Source organism: Acytostelium subglobosum, assembly GCF_000787575.1.
Source record: "Acytostelium subglobosum LB1 DNA, scaffold: scaffold5, whole genome shotgun sequence".
Lineage (NCBI taxonomy): Eukaryota > Evosea > Eumycetozoa > Acytosteliales > Acytosteliaceae > Acytostelium > Acytostelium subglobosum.
In genome coordinates this window covers 1153281-1176864 of record NW_012236527.1, presented here as the reverse complement: position 1 = coordinate 1176864, position 23584 = coordinate 1153281, and the positions used below count along the sequence as shown (strand labels likewise).

The 23584-nt window shown below is 43.5% G+C and overlaps 15 protein-coding genes across 15 annotated transcripts; 8 read left to right on the top strand and 7 right to left on the bottom strand.

Annotated features, from left to right (window-relative positions):
• Nucleotides 1-943: 943 nt before the first annotated feature.
• Nucleotides 944-2108, bottom strand: SAMD00019534_032370 (hypothetical protein; the record flags this gene model as incomplete). Its single annotated transcript, XM_012901370.1, has 2 exons — nt 944-1957; nt 2025-2108. The coding sequence occupies 2 exons, from the start codon at nt 2106-2108 to the stop codon at nt 944-946; spliced, it is 1098 nt and encodes a 365-aa protein (XP_012756824.1).
• Nucleotides 2109-3048: 940 nt separating this feature from the next.
• Nucleotides 3049-3786, top strand: SAMD00019534_032360 (hypothetical protein; the record flags this gene model as incomplete). Its single annotated transcript, XM_012901369.1, has 2 exons — nt 3049-3587; nt 3660-3786. The coding sequence occupies 2 exons, from the start codon at nt 3049-3051 to the stop codon at nt 3784-3786; spliced, it is 666 nt and encodes a 221-aa protein (XP_012756823.1).
• Nucleotides 3787-4549: 763 nt separating this feature from the next.
• On the top strand, nt 4550-5351 carry SAMD00019534_032350 (hypothetical protein; the record flags this gene model as incomplete). Its single annotated transcript, XM_012901368.1, has 2 exons — nt 4550-5146; nt 5223-5351. 2 exons carry the CDS (start codon nt 4550-4552, stop codon nt 5349-5351), a joined length of 726 nt encoding a protein of 241 aa, XP_012756822.1.
• Nucleotides 5352-5465: 114 nt separating this feature from the next.
• Nucleotides 5466-7467, top strand: SAMD00019534_032340 (hypothetical protein; the record flags this gene model as incomplete). The annotated part of the gene is made up of 5 exons (XM_012901367.1): nt 5466-5671; nt 5748-6001; nt 6077-6490; nt 6580-6910; nt 6984-7467. 5 exons carry the CDS (start codon nt 5466-5468, stop codon nt 7465-7467), a joined length of 1689 nt encoding a protein of 562 aa, XP_012756821.1.
• Nucleotides 7468-8301: 834 nt separating this feature from the next.
• Nucleotides 8302-9204, top strand: SAMD00019534_032330 (hypothetical protein; the record flags this gene model as incomplete). The annotated part of the gene is made up of 2 exons (XM_012901366.1): nt 8302-8968; nt 9044-9204. 2 exons carry the CDS (start codon nt 8302-8304, stop codon nt 9202-9204), a joined length of 828 nt encoding a protein of 275 aa, XP_012756820.1.
• Nucleotides 9205-9654: 450 nt separating this feature from the next.
• Nucleotides 9655-10278, bottom strand: SAMD00019534_032320 (hypothetical protein; the record flags this gene model as incomplete). Its single annotated transcript, XM_012901365.1, has 1 exon — nt 9655-10278. The coding sequence occupies one exon, from the start codon at nt 10276-10278 to the stop codon at nt 9655-9657; it is 624 nt and encodes a 207-aa protein (XP_012756819.1).
• Nucleotides 10279-10761: 483 nt separating this feature from the next.
• Nucleotides 10762-11693, bottom strand: SAMD00019534_032310 (hypothetical protein; the record flags this gene model as incomplete). The annotated part of the gene is made up of 2 exons (XM_012901364.1): nt 10762-11481; nt 11556-11693. The coding sequence occupies 2 exons, from the start codon at nt 11691-11693 to the stop codon at nt 10762-10764; spliced, it is 858 nt and encodes a 285-aa protein (XP_012756818.1).
• Nucleotides 11694-12725: 1032 nt separating this feature from the next.
• Nucleotides 12726-12979, top strand: SAMD00019534_032300 (hypothetical protein; the record flags this gene model as incomplete). Its single annotated transcript, XM_012901363.1, has 2 exons — nt 12726-12781; nt 12856-12979. Coding segments are annotated over 2 exons (180 nt in total), but the record flags the coding sequence as incomplete, so codon positions are not given.
• Nucleotides 12980-13417: 438 nt separating this feature from the next.
• On the top strand, nt 13418-14231 carry SAMD00019534_032290 (hypothetical protein; the record flags this gene model as incomplete). The annotated part of the gene is made up of 2 exons (XM_012901362.1): nt 13418-13453; nt 13608-14231. The coding sequence occupies 2 exons, from the start codon at nt 13418-13420 to the stop codon at nt 14229-14231; spliced, it is 660 nt and encodes a 219-aa protein (XP_012756816.1).
• Nucleotides 14232-14419: 188 nt separating this feature from the next.
• SAMD00019534_032280 (hypothetical protein) lies at nt 14420-14998 on the bottom strand (the record flags this gene model as incomplete). The annotated part of the gene is made up of 3 exons (XM_012901361.1): nt 14420-14619; nt 14692-14845; nt 14918-14998. The coding sequence occupies 3 exons, from the start codon at nt 14996-14998 to the stop codon at nt 14420-14422; spliced, it is 435 nt and encodes a 144-aa protein (XP_012756815.1).
• Nucleotides 14999-15586: 588 nt separating this feature from the next.
• Nucleotides 15587-16289, top strand: SAMD00019534_032270 (hypothetical protein; the record flags this gene model as incomplete). The annotated part of the gene is made up of 2 exons (XM_012901360.1): nt 15587-15817; nt 15891-16289. Coding segments are annotated over 2 exons (630 nt in total), but the record flags the coding sequence as incomplete, so codon positions are not given.
• Nucleotides 16290-16599: 310 nt separating this feature from the next.
• Nucleotides 16600-20080, bottom strand: SAMD00019534_032260 (hypothetical protein; the record flags this gene model as incomplete). Its single annotated transcript, XM_012901359.1, has 2 exons — nt 16600-16705; nt 16797-20080. 2 exons carry the CDS (start codon nt 20078-20080, stop codon nt 16600-16602), a joined length of 3390 nt encoding a protein of 1129 aa, XP_012756813.1.
• A 422-nt stretch (nt 20081-20502) lies between these two features.
• SAMD00019534_032250 (hypothetical protein) lies at nt 20503-21454 on the top strand (the record flags this gene model as incomplete). Its single annotated transcript, XM_012901358.1, has 4 exons — nt 20503-20517; nt 20616-20859; nt 20943-21278; nt 21357-21454. The coding sequence occupies 4 exons, from the start codon at nt 20503-20505 to the stop codon at nt 21452-21454; spliced, it is 693 nt and encodes a 230-aa protein (XP_012756812.1).
• Nucleotides 21455-21631: 177 nt separating this feature from the next.
• SAMD00019534_032240 (hypothetical protein) lies at nt 21632-22537 on the bottom strand (the record flags this gene model as incomplete). Its single annotated transcript, XM_012901357.1, has 1 exon — nt 21632-22537. One exon carries the CDS (start codon nt 22535-22537, stop codon nt 21632-21634), a length of 906 nt encoding a protein of 301 aa, XP_012756811.1.
• Nucleotides 22538-22960: 423 nt separating this feature from the next.
• On the bottom strand, nt 22961-23534 carry SAMD00019534_032230 (hypothetical protein; the record flags this gene model as incomplete). Its single annotated transcript, XM_012901356.1, has 3 exons — nt 22961-23142; nt 23223-23358; nt 23430-23534. The coding sequence occupies 3 exons, from the start codon at nt 23532-23534 to the stop codon at nt 22961-22963; spliced, it is 423 nt and encodes a 140-aa protein (XP_012756810.1).
• Nucleotides 23535-23584: the final 50 nt, after the last annotated feature.

Here is a 23584-nt window from a genome sequence, read left to right as displayed (position 1 = left end):
AGACCTTCTTTAATTAGGATTAAAGTATTTCTAATATTTTGAACTTAAAGTCTCTATTTCTACTACAATTCTACATTATTGATACAGATACCTTTTTTAAAAGAATAAGAGTGTATAAAACTATAAAGAGCAGAATTTGGAAGTATGAAATGAAGGAGCGCCAGCTCCGGAATGCCAGCGAAGCCAGCAGCGATGAGTTATCCACACACATTTACTCAATTGATTTGATAGTGGAGGTGATTGCGATTGGTCGTCAGATGGTTGGGAGACAATTGAGGGCCATGTATCTTCAGTGATGTTGTAAATGGGTCACAAGAGTGGGCCGTCGACGTAAGATTGATGTCCAAAGTAGGTGCACTCCTCCATTCTTTCCTCTCAGCTGATTAACATACATTCATTCAGCTATTGCCCACTTGTGTACAAAGAAAGATCTAATATATCAATTGATTGTTTAAATGGATTCAAAGTAGTTACAGAACTATCTCTGTCACTATTGTTGTTGTTGATGTTGTTATTCATATTTGAAGTACTCTGTTGTTGTTGTGATTGAGGCGGAAGATATTGTTGTTGATCAAATTGGTGTTCGACCTCCTCATCCTTTACATTAGTTCGATTGTTATAGTTATTGTTATAACTTCTACTTGTACTTCTTCTCAATATTGATTTATTACTAGTATCTGACCTCTTGTTATTCTTTAAGGATAACTTCCTTGTACTACCCATCCATCTCTTATTCATTCTCGATCAGAAGTTGTATCTCTATAACAGATAAATAAATATATATATATTTAACAAGTGTTGGTACAACATTCAAATCGTGTGTCCAAGTCAGAGTTACACAGTCATGTCAATGACTGTGTGTTTCCAAGAACTTAATGTCCGTGTCCAAGTGTTGCATAACTCAACAACACCACATACATGCCAGCCAACACAATTCAAAGTCCTACTTGTATTGGAAGAAGTCAACCAAGATGTACTTGTAGTAGTCTTGGATGGCACCAAAGAATGGCTCGAGATTGGGATCTTTGATACCGTTCTGCTTGCTCCATTGTAGTTCTTTGGATGCCAGAATGATGGTCGTACACAGTCCTTGACTGTAATCCAAAAACTCTTGATTGTTCTTATCTCTTGCCAATGATTTGAGCATTGTTACAGTATCCTCCATGCCCTTGACTGCCTGCTCTACATCTGTTGCCCTCAATGACAAGTTGGCTGGACGGTTCTTGCTGAGCTCGCTCTCAATGGCAGCAAAGTTCTTCTTGCCAATGTTACCAAACAATGAGGCGATCACCATGAAGTAATAGTCCATCACCTTGTGCAGTATATATATGCGCTGTGATGCATTGAGTGCATTGTCACGTGGAAGCGATGCATAGACAGAGAGCATCTCGGCGATGGACTCCTTTGCTCGACCCAGCTCAAACAATATTGACGCGTAGCATAGTCTGGCCCTGGTATCCTTGGGCTCCAACTTGAGAGCGTGCTGGATGGCGGCGAGTCCTCTGGCAGGCTCCTTCTTGTGCTTGTGGGACATAGCATTGAGTACCAAAGCTTCGAGAGAGTCTGGATAATAGTGCAATGCCTTCTCTGTTGCCTCGATGGTCTTGTCTACACGCTCCCTTGCATTATGTATACGGGCCAGGTTGAGCCATGCTTGATATACATGATGCTCGGCGATGGCCAATACAGGGTTAGTCCTGAGTGCCTCCTGTGCAATTGGTTGTGTACTAGCTTTGAGATAGGGATCGGTGTTGGCCTTGTCAATGACCACTTGGTACAATGGTACTGCCTTGTCTAGATCACCACGTTGACACAACTTTAAACAAGTTGCTCTTATCAACATGTACTCTCCAGGCATCAACACCTTCAATCCATTGAATCTATCCAATGCACTAACAAAGTGTTGTTGATCACTTATCAACTTTAAAAAATCATCAGCCATCCTATTGTAGTCATCCTATGTTTGTTCCAATAAGTAAGTCAGTCTCTACTATTCATGTGATTGATTGATCATTCAAACATACCATTGATGCATAGCCTCTCCTTGGCATGAACATTTGATTGTTGGATGTTGATACAACATTGAGTATTGATGTTGAGGTGAACATTTGTGATGTTAATGATGAAGATGATGATGGAAGTTGACCATCAGTTCTAATTAGTCTATGTGATTGAATCCTGGTAATTCCATTCTTTCTCAACACAGATGTTGTTGCTACACTCTTTTGTATTTGTTTGAGTAGTCTAATTGACATCTTATTATATATATATTAATTGATAGTGGAATGAATGAATGAATTAACGAATGAATGATGTGTCAAAGAGGCCTGGGAAGATGACATTGGATCTTTATTGACGTGTCAACAATGATCATCAAAAAATAATATCTTGTTGAATCCCACTCATCAAGTGACCCTTGATCTAACTCACACGCGCTCTACATTTGTGGTTGTTGTTGCCAACCCAAGGAAAACTCATGTTACCAGTTGTTGGATTAAACTCATCTCACTCATATGTTGAGTGTATGGTGATAATGTAATGAACATTGATTGATTGATTGATTAATTTAGTATTAGCAACCTAAATTAAACCATAATTAATCAATCATTGATCAGTTTATCAATTTAAATGTTATTTTTAATAATGCTCTTTAGTATCCAAATACCTTCATCCCCGCCTATTCATATAAGGTCTCTCACAGCATGTCCAACTGGGGATTTAAAAGGCAAGAGACCTGTCCCTTTTGATCTTAATTCATTCATTCAAATATTTGATCAAGGATAGAGATACACAACAACAAGCATGCTTGGTTATATCTTTGCTTTGTGTTGTTTGTTTTGGATTGTTGCCACTTCAATATACTTGTTTAGAGCATTCAATCAATCATTCAATGAACTTACAAGTTATGGCAAGTTGAACATTGAACACACTAAACAACAACAACGTGGTCGATCATCACCATCAAGATCATTGGTTCATACATTGTCTCACTCACTCTATTTGGATAGACAGATAATAGAGACTAAACATGCTTGGACTATATTCTATATGTTGGCATTATGCTTCTCGCTGACATTGTTGGTGATAACACTGGCCGTATACAATGGTGATAAGTGTAGCAGGTATCTTATTGTTTACTACGTATTGCTTGGTGTACAGGGTGCTCGAAGACTATACGAGACACTATGTATACAGGCTCATTCATACTCGACAATGTCCGTGCTACTCTTTGTCTCTGGCGCAGCATACTACTTCTTTGCGTCATTGTCTCCATTGGCAGAGCATGCCTACCGCTTCAATGGAGACCTACAACAATGTTCAGGTCTAATGCTCAGTGTGCCTAATGCATTGGTCAAGATCATAATCTTTACATTGGCATCATATACTCAATATCAAGTACATTGTATATTGGCTGACATCAGGAATCGTTCTTCATCGTCAACATCAAAGTCATCTGCCGGCAAAGTTGTCTATGAGATACCTCAAGGTGGACTGTTCAACTTTGTATCATGTCCACATTTCCTCTCAGAGATTGTCATCTATCTCTCTCTATTATCTCTATCAAACTTTAACAGTATAACATTATGGTATGTATTCATTGAATGGATGCTGTCGACTTCCAGACATGCCAAATCGACTAACATTCATCCATTCATTAGGCTACTCATCATATTTACATCTTTAAACCTGATACACAGATCATTGGATACACATAGATGGTACAAACAAACGTTCAAATCACAGTATCCACATCAAAGGATGGCGATCATTCCATTCGTCTTGTGATCGATCCAAATAATGATGTCGATCCAACCCATAAATCAAAAGATCAGGAGATTCAAGATTTGAATTTGAAAAACTGCGCGCAACCCACACAAAGTGGGCTGAAACGGTCAAAATTATCAAACGGTCGCACTTCCCAAGAAGTCGGGAAGTTGATTACTTTGACGGTAATGATCAAGGTTTATAGATGTGTTTATATAGTTTATTGTCATGATTGTATAGTATACATTGATTATCTATGATGTTCAATGTACTGAATAAACAAAAGAGTGGCAAACAATGATTGAAAGTGTGATCAAAAATCAAAAACTAAAAACAAACAGTTGTGTTTGGTGAACTGATCATCTGATTGTTTGTTTGTAGTGTTTGATCTGTTTGTTTGTTGTTTCTTTGTTCCCTCCCTTTGTTTCAACCCTGTCAACGGCGAGTGTATGCATGAATGCAAGTGGCGGGCGGGCAGGCACACATCTTTGAAATAGAGTAAGTAAGTTAATGATCATAGACTATTGATTGATGGTCAACATCATCATTTTCATTTTCAAACGAGCTTTGTGATCATACTCCCTCCTTCGAACGGACAATGGTTAGCGCGCCGCCGTTAACAATCAATCATCCACACTCACTCATTCACTCACTCACCTCACTCATTCAATCATTCAATCAATCAATCAGCATCATCTAAAAAAATAGTATTCATCATTCTTACAAACAATCAGTCAAGATGTATACATACTCTACTACTACTCAATCATCAGGAGCATTAGGGATGGCAACTAGTACTACATCATCATCATCATCATCAACAACAACTCATCAGTATCAATACAATAACAATCAATCAAATGCATTCAAAGCATTGATGGCTGCAGCCACATCATTACATCAGCAAGAGAATCAGGAAAACTACTCTCCACGCGTCAACCTCAACATCAACAATAATAATAACATCATAAACAAGCAACCAACATCATCATCATTATCATCAATAGCGGCACCAACATTACAACCAACATCACAACAACAACAACAACAACAACCAACATCTTCACTAATCACTAAGTCAATGGTGATCAGACCTTCCATCCCACCACACTCCGCCCCCACATCTACCATGGCAACTCAGCCAATTCAGCCAAGCCAACCAGTACAACAACACCATCACGACCCCAATGTTAATATCATTGTCAGGGAGCCCATCAAGACAAGCCAAGGCATTATATACAAGGAGTACCACCAGGGTGAGTTCCTGGGCAAGGGTGGATTCGCCAGATGCTACACAATGACCGACCTGGAAACCAAGCGTGTCTATGCCGCCAAGATCGTCCCCAAATCCGCGCTCCAGAAACCAAGACCCAGATCCAAGGTAAGTTTGACCCGCCCCCTTGGTCCGTGACCATGACCCATTGCTGACCCTCAATCCATTCCACACCATTCCATAGTTGAAGTCTGAGATCAGGATACACTGTTCGCTGAACCATGATAACATTGTCAAGTTTGAACATTGTTTTGAGACTGATGAGAACGTATACATCCTACTTGGATTGTGTAATCAAATGGTGAGTGATTGATTGATTGATTGATTGATCGATCGAGGGGACACGTCCATCCCCCGCCCCACACCCTCCCTCCCATCAATCCATTACTTACATTATGTCACGTGACAACATCCCAATCAGACTGTGATGGATCTGCAAAAGAGAAGGAAACTACTCTTGGAGGCTGAGGTCAAATACTATGTTTACCAAGTTATTCAGGCCTGTCTGTACCTCCACTCCAACCAAATAGTGCACCGTGACCTAAAGATTGGCAACCTCTTCATTGACAACATGAAGATCAAGGTTGGCGACTTTGGTCTGTCCACCAAGATCGAGCAAGGCGAGAGGAAAAAGTATGTTATCCATCAATCCAACCATCATCCACATCATCTATCATACTCACTCACTAACTCAATCAATCAACTAAAGGACGATATGTGGAACACCAAACTATATGGCACCAGAGGTATTGGACAACTCTAATGGACATAGTTATGAGGTGGATATATGGTCCATCGGTATCATCCTGTACACACTCTTGGTTGGCAGGCCACCGTTTGAGACACAGGATGTCAAGACCACATACCAACGCATCAAGCAGAACCAGTACACCTTCCCCAAAGAGTCCCCAATCAGTGACGACGCCAAGAGACTCATTGTATCCATATTAAATCCTATCCCAGGTATATATATCACTCAATCAATCAATCAATCAATCAATCAATCAATCACTAACCCCGACACAACAACAACAATAGAACAACGACCAAAGCTTAATCAAATACTACAACATAACTTCTTCACATTCTCATCGATTCCAAAGTATCTGCCAGTGTCCGCGCTCACTGTTCCACCCGTTAAGTTGCAACAACAGCCGACTATTGTTGCGCCATTGCCATTGTCTGACAGCACCAATATAGTGAGCCAGAGGCAACAACCATCACAACCAACAACACAATATATCCCAACAACAACAACATCAACATATCATCATCAATCACCTAGCAAGTATAAACAATCACCAAGTAAGAAGATCCAACAACTCCATCCCCAACAACAACAACAACAACAACGTACACTCTCACCAAGATCACAACAAAAGCTGGAAGAGGTGGAGAAGGATGACTTCCACTTTAGGAAGCTTAGGAAACTGGAGAAGATGAAGGAGAATGGTATGTTATGTCCATGGACGACACTCTATCACTCAATCACTCAATCACTAACTCTATGGAATCATTCCAATCAATCCAATCAATCATAGATATGATGGCCAATATATTAAAGAATAAGATGACGACGACGGGAGTGACATCGACATCGACACTCCCAGCCCCAACACTGGACACCAACAACAACAACAATAATAACGAACACAAGGACAAGGTCAAGGAACTTGAAGCCAAGATTGCCAACAACTATATTACCGAACCTTTTAATGGCGGACAGCCTGGAATGATGCCAAGCTCACTTGTATATGTTGCCCAGTACTCTGACCACTCTAACAAGTATGGACTTGGCTACATGTTGTCTAACAACACTGTTGGTGCCTACTTCAACGACTCGACCAAGATCATCTGTCTTGTGTCCACAGGGTAAGTCCTCGCGCATGCCACGTCAACACCACGCCACGCCACGCTCACATACTAACACGCCACTCACTTATAGTATCGCGCACTATATGGAGCATGCCAAGGGCACGGAAGGTGATGGAAGAAGGATAGTCAATGTCAACGAGACACATCCACACGACACTCAGAAGAAGGTCAGTCTGCTCAAGTTCTTTAGCAACCACTTTGGCCTTCAACTCTTGTCTGAGCAGCAGCAGCAGATCGTAGATGGCAGCAGCACCAGCAGCACTGCACCGATGCAGTCATGCCCAGTCTACGTGAAGAAGTGGATCAAAGCCAACAAGGGCATTGCCTTTAGGCTTAGCGACAACACGATTCAGATGAACTTTGTCGACAAGTCAATGATCGTCATCACCAAGGATCAGATGGTCACCTACGTTGGCAGCGATGAGACCACCATCAAGACTGACAGATTGGCCAACTTTGTCGCGGCACAGGATGCCAAAGTAGTCAGCAGGATCCGATATACCAAGGAGATAATCGTCAGTCTCTATCACAAGAAGCCAGACGACATGCTTTAAGTCATTGATTGGATGAGTATTTGATGTATCCTTCAAATAAACCCAACATAACAATAAGGTTAGTTGGTCAGTACAGTGCATATATATATGAACAATAATGGATGGCTATAGTAGGCAGTAGTAGTAGATGTAGTTGGTTCTTTATTGTATTGTATAGTTGTTGTTGACTTGGACTAGCTTGGTAGATCTCGGAGGAGAGGATACGTGTCGGTGAAATACGCATCCAGACCCGACCGAGAGCTAACAAACATATGCACCGACACACATATATGATAGACTCCTATTGTGACTCCACAACTTTGCCACAGTCCAACCAGCTTTGGTGTCGCTTGTTGTGACATCAACATAAGGCCCAGACGAGTGTTTGCTCGCCCAGATTAGTCAGCCCATCGACTTTACCCTTGTCAAGTCACAGACACTTTAGACAGCCAAGAGACCAATCTCCTGTGTATTACTACTTTAGATAATAGTAATAACAACATCAATCCTCTTTACATAATAATAATCATTACACAATGTGAGAACAATGTAGTAATAATTGGTTTATTATTATAAATATATCAATGTTGGATTGTTTTGGAATGATTAATAATATGTGGTTTGAACCCTCTTTGTTGTTTGTTGTTGTTGTTGTCAATTATTATTAAATTCAAATTGAAGTTCTTTCTTCCAACTCATACACACACTTTGTTGTTGAACTTGGGCTGCTTCGTTTCGGATGAGCTCAGAGTATCTTTCAACAAACATAACTTCTAACTATAATATATATATATAATAATTAATAATATCTATATTTAGTACAATTAATCACAATCATTCAAACAAATAACAAGAATGACTCTTACAAAGGATGCTATTGATAAGATGCAGGTCAAGGACTTGCAGAAGGAGTTGATGACTCTTGGTCTAGATACAAAGGGAAAGAAGGCAGAGTTACAACAGAGATTGATTGATCATATAGAGAAGGGAGGTGATGCTCCAATGTCAACAGAGTCGAATGCTGCTGCTACGACTTCACCAACAACAACATCGACAACTACTCAAGCTGCAGTAACTTCACCATCGACGACATCAGCAGCCGCTGCAACTACAACCACCTCTGAACCAATGACCACTGAGCAACCAGACAATGGCAGCAACAAGGGTCCTGTAGATATATCGACCATGACGATGGAGGAGAGAATGAAATATAGAGCCGAGCGATTCAAGACTGCGTCATCGTCGTCGGCAACAACATCTACATCACCAGCACCCGTCGCTGCCACTGGATCAAGCCCAGTAGTGGATAATTCCAGTCTGACGGACCCAGAGAAGATGAAGAAGCGTTTGGAGAGGTTTGCCAAAGCCAGTGCTGGCACCAACAACGACGCCGCCACAACCAGTCCCGGCAAGGTCCCACTGACCAGAGTCGATCCCAAGCAGGCTCTGCTCCCCGCCAGTCAACAAGAGGTGGTTGCACGTAAGAAGAAGTTTGCTGCAGCCAACAGTGCATTGATTCCAGGTATGTTTAGAGTTATGTGCAAGACAGGATAAGTCAAGTCATGATCATCTCTCTAACCACGACGTTGATCAACAGAGGACCCAGAGTTGGTAAATCGCAGACTTCAAAGGTTCTCAACTCCAGCATCAGCATCAGCAACTACAACAACAACACCAGCAGCAACAACACAACAACAACAACAACAACAACAGGGAGATCAAGCAAACACTCAAACACAGCAACAACAATCGGCCTAAGAGGTAGGTAGGTAAGTACAGGCCTTAAGTTCATCTACAAAGCCATCATGGTATGTCTTGCTCGCCAGTGGTGAAAGAATACGAAGAAGAAGAAGTAGTAGTAGTCAAGACAGACAAGAGAGAGACGAAGACGAAGAATCATAGGAATAAAGACGGCAACCGAGTCTGTTGTTATTAGTTGTATCACTTTATTACACTTATCTTGATGTTATTGTTGAGCTGTTAGCTCGTGGATGCTAATATGCAGCAATGAATGAATGTCAACTCCCTTTACAACATGAGGGAGCGAGGGAGAAGGTCGTGATGAGTGCCTGGCTATATGACAGGTCACAGATTAACATGTTGGCCTTGTTGGTATAGGCTCCCTCTTGATGTTAGTTGGTCCCAGAGGGACATGATGTTAATGTAACTGAGGTGGCACCGGGACGAGCCGAGGACCAAGGTATCAATCTATGAATGATCTTGCTCGTCTCTGATCTTTGCAGCACGCTCAGAGAAGCTCTTCTTCTCGGATGGATGCAGTGCCATCCACTCTTGACCGAGTAAAGTGGATATGTGAGCGTTGGAGAATTGTGGATTGGCCTTCTTGAGCTCCTTGCGCTTCTGTTGAGAGAACAGAATGAATGCATTGGGAGGCTTCTTCTTCTTGTCGGCAGTCTTGTCAGCAGGTGCTGTCTTGGCCACTTTGGTCGTGGTCGTCGTCTTTGATGTGGCTGCCGCCGCCTTCTTTGAGGTGGTGGCACGAGGTTGTTTCTTGAGCTTGGAGTCCTCTTCGTCCTCGTGTTGCTCAGCTTCGTCATCCTCTTCAGCGCCACTGCTGTTTGAGGAGTCATAGCTTTCATCATCGGAAAGATCATCATCTTCACTGTCCTCATCGGCACTGATGTCCTCAAAGGGCTTCATGATGTCTTCTGGCATCTCCAACGCATCAATATGCTCAATCCTTGCCTTTATCTGTTGAGGAGGTTGTATCACCTGTTGCATCTGGTGTTGATGCTGTTGCTGCTGTTGCAACACAGGTTGATATAAAGACATGTCATGTTGTTGCTGTTGTAGATGCTGCTGGTACTCCATTGGTGACGTGTCACGTGTCACGTCCTTTCAAGGCGTTACCAGGTCCTTGCGCTTTGCGAGATGGAGGTTCCTTTGCTTTAATTTGCTTTGATTGTTGATGTTTCGGCAGATGATTGATTCGCTTAGAGGAATGGATTATGTGTGATACTAATGTATGTATTTGTATATGATAAGTACATCAATAGGCCATAAGTATAAGCAACACCAACAACACTAGAACATCATCACCCTCAATAATGTATTACTTGTTCATTGTACACGTTGAATGAATGAAGATTGTACATTGTGGAAATTTCAAGAAGTTTCGTCAGTGGGATGTGAGCCACAAGTTGAATGAATGGAATGAGACAGGACGAGGATGGGTTGTTGGAAATCAATCATTGATATGTATGTTGGTCCGCTTGTTTATTATACTGTACTATGACTGACTCGCAAGAGTTGAGTTGAATTGAGTTGAGCGTGTTGTCTACGTAGACACACGATTTAGACTGCATGTGTACCAAGGAATGGCTTGATGATGGCGGCTGGATCTCCTGTGAGACCACCAACGATCAATCTCCAAAAGTCGCAGAGGATAAAGACGATCATGGCAGATGCCAGTGACTCCAATGCTGTTCTGGTCAATGTCCACTTCTGACCGTCGTTGGTCTCGTCGATACGAGTGAACATTGGGAAGGAGATCACAAAGTAGATCATGTAGAATGTGGAGCCCACCGTGTACATCTGCTCACGGTTGTCAATGTGGTAGTAAGGCACCTTCTCGAGAGTCCATGCCTCCATGAACGCAGTGAAGTAGGCCATGGCGCAGACGAGGAGCACAGAGCCGACGATCTTACCCATAGGGTGACGCTGGCCAGCGGGAGTTGGTGGGTAGGACGACCAGAAGCGACGCAGGATTGGTGTGGTGGCGGCGTGGTACGACACAAAGTAGGCGTGTGTCACAAAGAACAGGAACACAGGGATCTCGTTCAAGCGGAAGTTGACTGGGAAACGATAGGTGGCGCGCAAGAGAATGAAGAAGTAGTGTGTCCAGAAGTAGTTGCCGACAAAGCCAAACAGGGCCAGCCACAGGTTGGCCTTGACCCAGTAGCGCTCATACCATGGCTTGTCACGATCAGCACTGCATGGGAACAGAGCAGGGTAGACTACGCATGGCAAAGACACCACGAGACCCAAGATGAAGAACTCTACATCATAAAACATCTATCATAGAGTGTCGTCTATTAGTTTGTGATATATGATTGATCGATTGATCAAGAGCGTAGATAGACACTTACTTTGTAAGCCTCGGTGACCACGACGATGATGAAGAGTGTAATCCAGATTGGACTGTAGATGAGGAAGAACTTCTCTGCCCAGGCCTTGCCTGGATGCTTTGGGAACCAGTGTGGCTGAACTTGGTTAGCCTGTGCCATTGATGAATGATTCAGGTAAATATGTATATATTTATATCAAATGTCAATGTATTTGTAATAAGTAATTGTCAATGAACTTGATAAATGGCGTCTTAGAATGTTACTGGTCCTGGGGCTGTTCATCAGACAGACGAACTTTCCCCCACCCTTCTAAATCACAATTAATTCAAACAAATAAAATATCACCTTCATCATTAAAGATACTTATAATGCTTATGCAAGAATGACTTATAACTATTCTACTTTCATTAATCATAGTCATAATTAATGATTACTACTACTAATACTACTACTACACTTCTTCATCGAACTCATCAATCACTCTGAGGATCAGATGTGTGTTGGAGTCAGAGAGTGTTTGTTTGATATTACAAAGATAATAAAATATCATCACCTCGATTACCAATTAAGGATAACACACCTCACTCGCCAATCTATAACCACCAGACATCCAAGACATGGAGATAAAGAAGGAGTGAGTTAGAGGGCGACAACAAGTGCCTCCATCTCATTTAAAGGCCCTTGTTCACCACCATTACTTTCAATTACAATTATTGGTGTGGCATGGTGGATGGTTGTCCATCCAAGTCCAAAGGACTAAACACACACACATACTCACACCCACACAATTAAGACATTGTCTATGGACTACCCCCTCTCAGCCCAGAATTGGACACACATACAAATATGGACAAACTATGAGTTACCAATTGGAGATAATCTAAAGATCTACTCTCTATTATTTATTATAATTGATAACTTCCCATACAAAAACGAACACACTGCACTCTACTATCCTCTGCCCCCTAACCTAACCTCTCTCCTCTCACTCTCTCTCTGCCTTCTCACCCGAGTCCTATCAATCCTCATTTCAATTCTACAACTAGATAAATAACTAACTCATATATATATATTAAATATATTAATAATTCAATAATAATAACAATATTAATTCACTGTTTGTTTTGATTCAATCCAATAACAACAACAACAATATATAATAACAATGGTATTATCAGAGAAGGTTGATAAGAACGCCAGATTAGATCGCCACTCAGGAACAGGCACCAGAGGACTGCCAAAGAAGTGTAAGTGTTTACATTTGTTCAAATTGGTATTATAATAAATATACTAATAATAATAATGTTGTTGTTGAATCCAGCTGGACATGGCAAATTTGGTTGGGGAAAGGAAGGAGAGACATACAACGAGCAAGATTTGGACAAGGAGGAAGAGACCAGCAAGCAAGAGAAGTAAATCTACTCCATATACATCCCCCCCAACAATAGTACCTCTAATCATTAAATGTATACAATAAACAATACACACAAATCATCCCGTATATCTTTGTTTTAAAGACAAAGATATAACAACAACAACATTATGTTTGGTTTGTTCTCAATGTTTGACAGCAGTTTGGTTTGATGATTGAGAGTACAATACCATGTCCTATCTTTAGTTGTATCAAATTCATAACTCATACTTGAGATGAACATCTTGAGACACTCAATCAAAGTTGTGTTGGGAAGTTGAGAAAGCAACTTTCGTCTCGAAAATAAATGCCCGGCACAATCAAATTCTGTTTAATTTCATTTATTTTTACTTTGTGACAGCGATTCACTCACGCTCACCCTCTCGATAAAGACCTAGCCAGCACAATACAATTCGGTCCTTTTCCTCATTCACACATCGTCTGATCAAATAGAGTAATCATCAATCATACAATGAGCACCGCAATCCAGCAATCCAAGAAGAGAAAGGTAAACATCGATACTTAGGATCACTCAATCATTCAATCGGTGGATGTATTGGATGAGTTGGATTGGATAGAGGATACCTCATCACCTCAGACTCAAGAGTACTCTTGTACAAGTTAAGCTTACATCGTCAATCAATCACAATCAATCATAATAGTTTGTTGCCGATGGAGTTTTCCACGCAGAGTTGAACGAGTTCTTCACTCGTGAGTTCAACCAGGATGAGGGTTACTCTGGAGTTGAGTTGAAGACTGGCCCAGGTTCCACCGAGATCATTATCCGTGCCTCCAAGACCCAGGCTGTCGTCGGAACCAACGCTCGTCGCATCCACGAGCTCACCTCTTTGGTCCAAAAGAGATTCGGTTTCGCCGAGGGTACCGTCAACCTCTACGCCGAGAAGGTCCAGAACCGTGGTCTCTGCGCCATCGCCCAGGCTGACTCCTTGAGACAGAAGCTCTTGCTCGGACTCCCAGTCAGACGTGCCTGTTACGCCATCGTGCACCAGATCATGCTCAAGGGTGCCAAGGGTTGTGAGGTCGTCGTCTCGGGTAAGTTGAGAGCCCAGAGAGCCAAGGCCATGAAGTTCAGAGATGGATACATGATCAAGTCCGGAAACGTCTCCGACGTCTTCGTTGACTACGCTTGCAGACACGTTCTCCTCCGTCAGGGAACCCTCGGAGTCAAGATCTCCATTATGCTTCCATACGACCCAACCGGAAAGAACGGAGGTATCACCACCCCACAGCCAGACATTGTCATCATCAAGGAGCCAACCAACTAAACCATTGGTCACCATCCTCAAAGACATTGCCAATAAACAGGTATGTAGAGTTGGTTCACTCTACTCTGCATTCCTTTTTGAACAAAGTATATCATCATCTTCTTCTCCTTTCCCTTCCAACTGTCGACGTTTGTACTTGTATGTTCTACTTTATTACATTGTTACTGTCAGTGTCGTGTTTGGAGTTGTCAGTCTAGTTCGAGACCGACTTGGGTCGCGGTATCAGTAGCAGCAGGTGTTGGCACACTTCTAATGCCAGTTGGCTCAGCAAGTCCTTCTGATTTGATATATTGAAGATGACCAGCTCTAAAGTTGTCATAAACCTTTTGTGCTCTGTTATCACCTGGTAGTTGTTGATTGAGGAACTGTCTCAGCTTGTTCCAGAACTCTGTGATGGTTTGTGTGATGTGCGTCAGTGATCATTCATTCATACATTATGTCATTCACATGTTGCCCTTACCTTGATCCAACTCTGTTATATCATTCTGTTGTTGTTGTTGTGATTGATTACTATTGCTGCTGCTGTTTGATGCTGCACTGCTTGGTCTTCCCATTGAACCAAATGCTGACAACATTGATAATATATTTGGTTGTTGTTGTGCATTGCTCGCTCCCTATACATCATAATAATGATTATTAGTAATCCTAATTAGGTGCACGTACCTCAACAACCAACAACAACTTACAGATGTGTCTTTGAGCTGTTGTTCAGTGAACATTGGATACTTGTTCAGTTCGCTAAAGAATTGTTGTTCATCCTGTGTCATCAACGTAATGTAAGATTGATTGATTAAGATGTCAGTCAACTGTATTCAATCATTCATTCAATCATAGGATCATCTCATACCATGCTTAAACTTATGTGTAGTGTATGTGTAATATATATTGATGGTAGTTGTGAGTTCAACTGACAGGGTCACATGATTTGGTTTATTGGATTGGCATTTGGTGTGTCGAGACAAGTTCAAAGGGAGGAGACAGATAATGGATTGATTGCCAACAATGATATGATTGCTTCAATGTATACCAACACACAATAGACAGAATAGATTGATACATGTACAATAAAGTAGTTATCACTTGTCAGTGTCCACAACAAACAATCTTTGCCCAACTTCAGGGATTCCTTCTGAATCCAAATTTGCCTCACACTAAAAGCTGATATTTTGTGTTTAGATCTCAAGTGGTTGGGCATCACCAACTATCAACAACCCTATCTTTCAAACAACCATTCATTCATTCATTTTTGTTGCCACCTCATTACAGACGTACTCAACTAACATTATTTATACGAATAACTAGATATAGATATAGATATAATATATATATATATACAATTATTATTAATATATACTTGTACAAATACATTAACAATGCCAACTACACATTCATTCCCAGCTTATACTTATGAGTGCTCGGTTGAGTTCTACTTGGAGGTGTACTACAGACGATTCCCAAAGCATAAGTTGTTCCCCTACATCTTGGACTCTGAAGTGATCGAGCACAAGATCAACGAGGAGGAAGGCATTGAAATAATCATTCGCAAGACAAAGTTGGACATTGATGCACCAGGCTGGTTCAAGACGGTATGAACTGGACTGCACCAATCACATTCATGTTCCATCCAGGGTTGATCACTAACATATTGATCAAACACAGATGTTTGGAATACATTACTCCATATTCATTGAGGAGGTGACATTTGAGAAGAAGAAGAGACTTATCACTGTTAGGACCAAGAATGAGACACTTTCATCAAAGGCTTCATTGGAGGACGTCACGGTCTACGCCGTACATCCAGAGAATCCAGACTGGTGCACATTCACTCAAACAGGTACAGTGACAATGTTGGTATCCATGCTGGGTTTCCAGAAGAAGGTGGAGAAATACTGTCTGAACCTGTACACTAGCAGATATAACGAGTCCAGAGAGCTTGACAAGAGAATGATCGAAGAATACCGCGCAGAACTGTTGGAGAAGGCAAAGAACGAGCCTGCTGCAACTGTTGCTTCATCACCAGAGTATGTTTGTAATACAATTCTGCCCGGAGCCGGTTGAGTGACTCACTAACCAACGACGTATCTATCCCCTAGCAGGACCACAAGCTCAACTACTACCACGACCACAGCAACACCAGCACCACCTGCAGAAGAGCAACAGAGTAAATCAAACATATCAGAGGACCAATTGATTGTGGCTTAGGAGTGCCTGACAGGACAAATGGTTCATATTCTATGCATCATGTATGGATGGATGGATGGTTCAATAAAGCGACCTGGACACCTTGCTCTATTGGTGTCATTTACGAACGAACGAAGTGGATGGATGGATGGAATGATTAAGAAAGAATGAGGGATGATACACCTGTTCATTTGAGATCGATGTTCTTCCATAGTTCGACAAGTTTGGCATAGTCCTTGGACTTGCAGCATTGGACGATCTTCTTGGCGGCGTCCATTGTACTAGTGGTTCCACTATAGACAGGGTGCGGAACAAAGGCAAAGATGTTAGTAACTTATTAACTTGGTTGACACTAATGGACTCCATCTGGTAGTGTATACATACTGGATATAGGATGAAATTGTAGACTCCCTCTCGAATTGCTTGGCCTTCTCTTCGGCGCGGTGCACCACCTCTACGGGGATGCCTGCCATGCCACCAACCAACATACCGTAGGACGAGGGACAGACACCTTCGCATAGCTTGTAGAGGAAGATTACCTTCTTGGCGAGCTCATCGACGTGGCACGACATGTAGCACTTGGAGATCGCATCGCTGACCTTGGGTTCATTGGCTAGCGATTGGTAGTGAGTGGCAAACATACATAGACACTTGATGTGATTGGTGATCTGGTTCAGCACCGAGTAGGCTATGGAGTAGCCGTCGAATGTGCTTGTGCCACGACCCAGCTCATCCATGATGACCAGTGATCTCTGTGTGGCGTAGCGCAGAACGTTCGATGTCTCTTGCAGCTCGATCATGAACGTGGATTGTCCTGCGAGGATATTGTCATTCGCACCTAAGCGAGTGAATATACGATCGACCAGCGACATTCGGCACATGGTGGCCGGCACGTAGCAGCCCATCTGCGCCATGATCACCAATATGCAAGCTTGGCGCAACAGAGTGGACTTGCCTCCCATGTTGGGGCCTGTGAGGACCATCGTGCATGGGTTGGTCTTGGCCGCGTCTGGTCGCTTGCCCAGTACCAGATCGTTGGGGATGAAGTCGCTGCCACCTTGAATGGTGATGGCGGGGTGACGCATCTCCTGCACCTCCAGGTAGGCATTGGCGGAGTTGCCTACAATCTCTGGTCGACACATTGGCATCGTGGACAACAGGCTGACCTTGGCCAGCGACAGGAGACAGTCAATGTGCGCCAGTGTGTTGACGGCTTGGCACCACACCGAGGCATTCTCGTTGAACGATTCCTGAATTCGCACGATAACCTCCTTGGATAGCCCAATCAGCTCGTCTTGATACTCTGACAGTTCCTTGGTCTGCTTCTCAATGAAGGGCGTGTAGTATCGCTTGGCGCCCTTCTGTTCAGACTTGAGCGAGTAGGTGGTGGGCAGCTTGACGCGCTGCAGTGCGGCCACGGGCACCTCAATCTGATAGTGCTCCTTGCCAATGTTCTTGTAGCACACAGACGTCGACGAGAAGAACTTCTTCTGCTCCAGCAAGTAGTTCTCCAGCTTCAGCTCAATCTCTGTGATCTTCTCCTTGCACTTGTCGTACTCGGGCGACAGACCGAGGCTTGGCGTCAAAGTGTCGGTGCTCCTCTCGTAGGTGAAGCTGTCTCTCATCTTTCCGAGCAATGGCTTTAGGTTGGGGAAGCCAATGCCCACCGTGGCGTAGTCACGTAGCAGTTTGGAGCCAATTTCGTCGACACAGTCAATCTCTTCCAGACTCTTTTGGCAGCGCTCCAGTGTGTCGAGCACCAGCACCAAGTCGGGGAGCTTGGAGTGGCGTGCCTGTATACGCGAGATCATTCGCTCGAGGTCAGGGATGCGTGTGAAGATGGCCATCAGCTTGGTGAAGACCTCGTTGTTCTCGCCCAGGTACTGTACAGTGTCGAGACGTGCATTGATCAAATCGCGATTGCACAATGGACGGCAGACCCATTGTTTGAGCATACGTTGGCCAAAGGCGGTGGAGCAACGATTGAGCACTCGGAACAGCGAGCCCTCCTTTGAGCCATCGGTCGTGTTGTTGAACACCTCCAGATTGATCAGACACTGGCCATCCAGGATCAGCGAGCTGGCGTCACTCATAGGATTGTAGAGGGTGAAGCGCGACTGGCCAATGATCTGTTTGGCCAGCTTGGTCTCCTCGAGGTAGGCAAAGATGGCACCCATGGCACACATCATGATCAGTTTGTCCTGCACCGAGGGTAGGGGCTCCGGCATTGGATCGGCCATCTCCTTGCGGTGGTCCTTCAGCGTGGCCAGCGTTAGCTCGGCGTCCCAGTAGTCGGTGACACAACGAGATGCCAGCAGGTACTTTTGATTGTGCAGTACCTTCTTGATGGTGGCCACAGTCTGTGGACTGACTCCGCCCTTCTCAATAAGAACCTCGCGTGGCATTGTCTGTAGTAGCAGTGTCTCGAGCTGTGATTGATTCTCGTCGTCGACGAATGTACACAAGTTGAATAGTCCAATTGAGGTGTCGACAAAGCAGACGCCAAACTCGCGCTTGTACTCGTCCTCTTTGATTGCCATCAAGTAGTTGTACGATGTGTCTGGCAGGAAGGCCTCGTCGACCAGTGTGCCAATGGTCATGATCGAAGTGAGCTCACGCTTGATGATTGAGTCCTTGGCCGATGCAGCACCAAACTGATTCTGTCGCTTGTCCATTGAGATACGCGATTCGACCTGGTCCACCCTAGACACCTTGTAGCCGGCCAGGATGAACTTGGACGCCCAGCCAGGGAACGACGACTCGGGCACGCCCACCATGCGCATGTTGACACGGTCCGTCATCTTTAGACCAAACTTCTCGTGACCAATGTCGGCGTCGCCCTCGTACAACTCGTAGAACTTGCCCTTCTTGAAGAACACCACAGTGTCGTAGCACATCGATTTGATCTCCCAGTATTGGCGCTCGAATGCAGACAGCTTGGCCAATGCTTGCTGAGGGATGTGCAGTGTCCTGGCGTCATAGTCTGGGTGGCCCACTGGCAACTGATTCGCATCCTTGACGTCCTCAAGCCATCCATAGCGCTCCTCATTCTTCTCTTTCTTTGTTTGTGCGGGCGTCTTGCGTGTGGGCGTGGATGCGGATGAGGTGGCCTTGGACGCAGACTTCTTTGGCGTGGAGGGGGCAGCGGCGCTCTTGCCCCTTGATTTGCTGGGCGTGGACACGACCTCGTCGTCAAAGTCAAAGTCATCATCTTTGTCCACATAGTCCTCGTCGTCCTGCTCGTCAATTACGACATCGTCGTCAAACTCCTCATCCATCTTTCTCTTTCTTGAAATGGCTTCGTTGGCGGCGGCTGCTGCTGCCCTCGTCGGCTGTGATCTCCAAGGTGGCTTTGTCGGTGTTGATGGTGTGGCCTCTGATGAGGATGAGGAGGACGTTTGGACTTTGCTAAAGTAGTTTAGCAAGTTGCCAGAGCTTTCATTGTTGTTGCTTGATCCACTGCTTCCACTTCCGCTGCTCACAGTTGTTGTTGCTGCTGCACCCCTCACACCAGTGCCAATGTTGAGCGCCGTCATGTTCTTTAGATTGAGCTTCGACGATGATGGGCTTGCCTTGTTTGGTGTCAACGATAGTGATGGCTTTGGAGGTGTTGGTGGTGTAGCCGATTGAGCAGCAACCTGCTCAACCATTGGAGTGTCCTCTGTCATTCCAAAGTCAAAGTCATCATCTACATTGGTTGTTTTAGTTGTTGCTGTTGCTGAAGACTTGTGTTGTAAGTTGTGATGTTAGTAACATAAGAATGTAGGTTTGATTGATTGTGAAGGTGACAACATACAATGGTTGATGTTGTTGATGTTGTTGGTAGTAGGGAAGGTTTCTTTGGCGAGAGTGATAGTTGAGGTTGTTTATATACAGAGGGTGTTGGTTGTTGTAGTTGTGGCTTTAGACTCAACGACGGTTTGTTGTTGTTGGGTAATAGTTTCAATGTATTATTTGTGTTGGTACTTGCAGCTTTATTAGCTCCATCATTGTTGTTGTTACTAGCTTTATTATTATTACTGAGAAATTGTAATATACCCGATTGCTTCATTTGTATATATGTTTGTATCTGTAGATAATAATAATAATAATGAGGTCATTGAATGTATGAATGAATGTCTTTCGTCTGGGATATAATTTGAAAATGGGAGGGAACACACTAAAGTGGGTTAACTCTGAACTTCCACGAAACACTGAGTCAAGGAACCGAGGGCATCTTCTCAAGTTGCAGAGTTTGGCATCTTCTTTTCTTTTGAAGGTGACTCCACCACGTCCGCCAGGATTGCTGCTAAGAAGGATGAAGTGGAATTGGAGAACTGTCTAACCAACGCTGGGATCTCCTGTCGCCTTGGAGGCAGTCGTTACCAGCTCAACATCTTCCCAGAGTCCTCATATGGAGCCATTGACGGTGATCCAGTCACCTCCATTACCCTGATCAAACAGCCAGGTATGCTCAAATCCAATCCATTCATTGGACTCCTCCTCCGTCTCTTGATTGTATCTCCGATCTAACTCAACTCAACGATATAGCAATCGAATCGTTCAATGGAGACATGCCGTTTACAGGAACTATCACTGGCTTCTTTGATGTGCTGGCAACCGATGTCTACCAATTCCGCCTCAAGGCATTCAACATCGGTGCCAACCTCTATATCAACAATCTCCTCCTTTCCTCGGCCATGTTCGTCCAGGAGGAAATCGACACAGTTGTCGAGATGCAAATCTTCCAGTCTTCTGCTGCCAACTACTTCAAAGTCGAATTCGCCTCAAACTCACCTTCTCAAGCTGAAAGGAACATCTCCCTGATGTTCAAGTCTTCAACCGACCCTGAGTTTAGAGAGATCGAGTCGTTTGTGTCCCAACTAAGTAAGTCATTGTTAGTATTGGTTGGTATTCTTTCTCCATCTTAATAGTCTCTTCCATCCTATTTTCTCTTCTCCTTAGTTTGTAATGATGGTATCCTTGACCCCTTGGAGGCTGATCCCAAGTCGTCGTTCTACTGTTCGGAGGACCTCAACTTTATCCGTCCCGATCATATATGAATCTTCCATTCCCATCCCTCGCCGAAGCGACCTCCAACTCAACTCTTCACGTTCAACTTCAATAAACTAACCAGTCCTCAGGCCAGGCCAAGTACAGATTACTTGCATAATTACTGCAACATGCATGGCCCTGGACAATTGACATAATACATCACTGAACAATGTGGTATTGTCCATTCAATTCATTATTCGTTGCTTCTTTTCTTGATCGGTCAGAATGATTAACATGTTATCTATGTATGTATATGTGTATGTGTCAATGTCGATGTGTTGGGATGCGATGACCTCCATCAGGGTTTGGTATGGCTGGGGAATGACCTCGAGAAGGCCATGTTTGACAGACACAGTGCCATTCTCCTTGGACTTGGTGATTCGCACGATTAAGACAATGTTGGAGAGACTGTCTATGAGCCGAAGACGTATACAGGATCCCTGCTGCCGGTCCAGGATGGAGAGTGTCTCCACTAGTTTTAGCAGTTGTAGCAACTCGAATGCAACAGGGTAGTCGTCGATCCCTCCACATGTGCGAAGTTGTGTTCCAATGTCAGACTCGCCTTGAAGCTGGGGTCTGATGGCAAAGTATTCCTGTTGGATGTACAATTCCGACACTTGGCAAGGCTCTCCCCAACAAGGGAGATACACATCCAGATCCTTGACTACTTTGCGAGGAGCATGGCTGCACTCAATGGTTTGGACATGCTCCAGGAGGGAGAATCTGAGAGGCTTGGAGAGGATAACGAGGTTGGCTAGCAGGTTTGGATAATAGTGGCATACATATCCGAATGCGTCAGACGACATGTAGTCAAGTCCGGCTGAGGGAAGGACTGGAGTATTCTTTGCCAAGTAGAGAGTGCTTGAGGGAGCTTGATCTGGGTGCCACCACTCGTTCAGTTGGAGGTAGAGTTGATACTCGTGTTCATCCTCTCGCTCTATTCGTGGGATGAAGGGTGAGGGGTATGCAGAGTTAAGTTGGGAGAGGAACTGTCGACAGGTGAGGAACAGGCAGATCCTGTCGATCTCATCGTGCAAAAAGGTTACGATATGTTGGAGAAGATAGTTGGATAAGCTGGTAAGTATTGTCATGGTTCAACTTGAAGGAGACTTTCAAAGAGAAGACACAAAGGGCACGTTTATTAAAGTTTATAAATAAACTTTAACGTTACCTACAATCACTATTTTTTTACACTTTGTGTGTCACCATATCCCAAGTAGTGCTGCTCCAATGATGAGTCCTCCAGACCCGCGTAATACCAAGTTCTATGACTACTATCGTGACAAAACAGGTGGAACTAAGCCTCTTCAAATATTATACTTTGGTGTCACTATTAATATCTATTCCAACATCAAAGTATACTTTATTAATTATTTGAATACTTTGGAGATTTTAATAAAATATATTTTTATTGTCCACTTTTGATCAATTATTAAATTGATTTATTAAGTGTGATGGAATAATATTTAATTTGGAGAATTCATTCCGATGGTTGTCCAGAGCAAAATGGTTGGTTATTGAGGACATGCGAGAGAGCTTGACATTGTTATTTCATATGAGCATGCTTCAACCTCGGACACACTTAAGATAGTAGTAGGTCCAGTTCCACATTCTAGCTGAATCACAGTGTTTCTGATTGCCCTAGAGCAAGGTGCACCATCACTGTAATGGACTTGGGCACCCTCTTTACCATTACCTAAATCATTATAAATGGATATAGAGTGTCAGCATTCATTAATCCAATCCAACAATCAATCTATTAATGTTGACTCTTACTTAGAGCAGACCATTGACCAGTCTTTGAAAGACCGAGGTTATAGAAGGTTGATCCCGATTGTTGACAGACAACCGAGTCAGAATTGCCAGCCTTCATTTGACATAACTGTGATGGGGCACAGATGTTGAAGTAATACTATTATTATGTGGTAGTGTAGTTTCCATGTTAGTTATCATTCGAATTCCTTCTATCTTGATGTTACATACAGTGTTTCTTCCACTTGCCCTGGAGTATTGGGTTGTGTTATACAAGCCAGAGAAGTCGTAATGGTGGGTACCGTTGGAGAATTGACAGTTATCCAGATCAGGCATAGCAGTTGCACTAACAATGATAGTAGCAATCACAAGGAGTACAATGATGG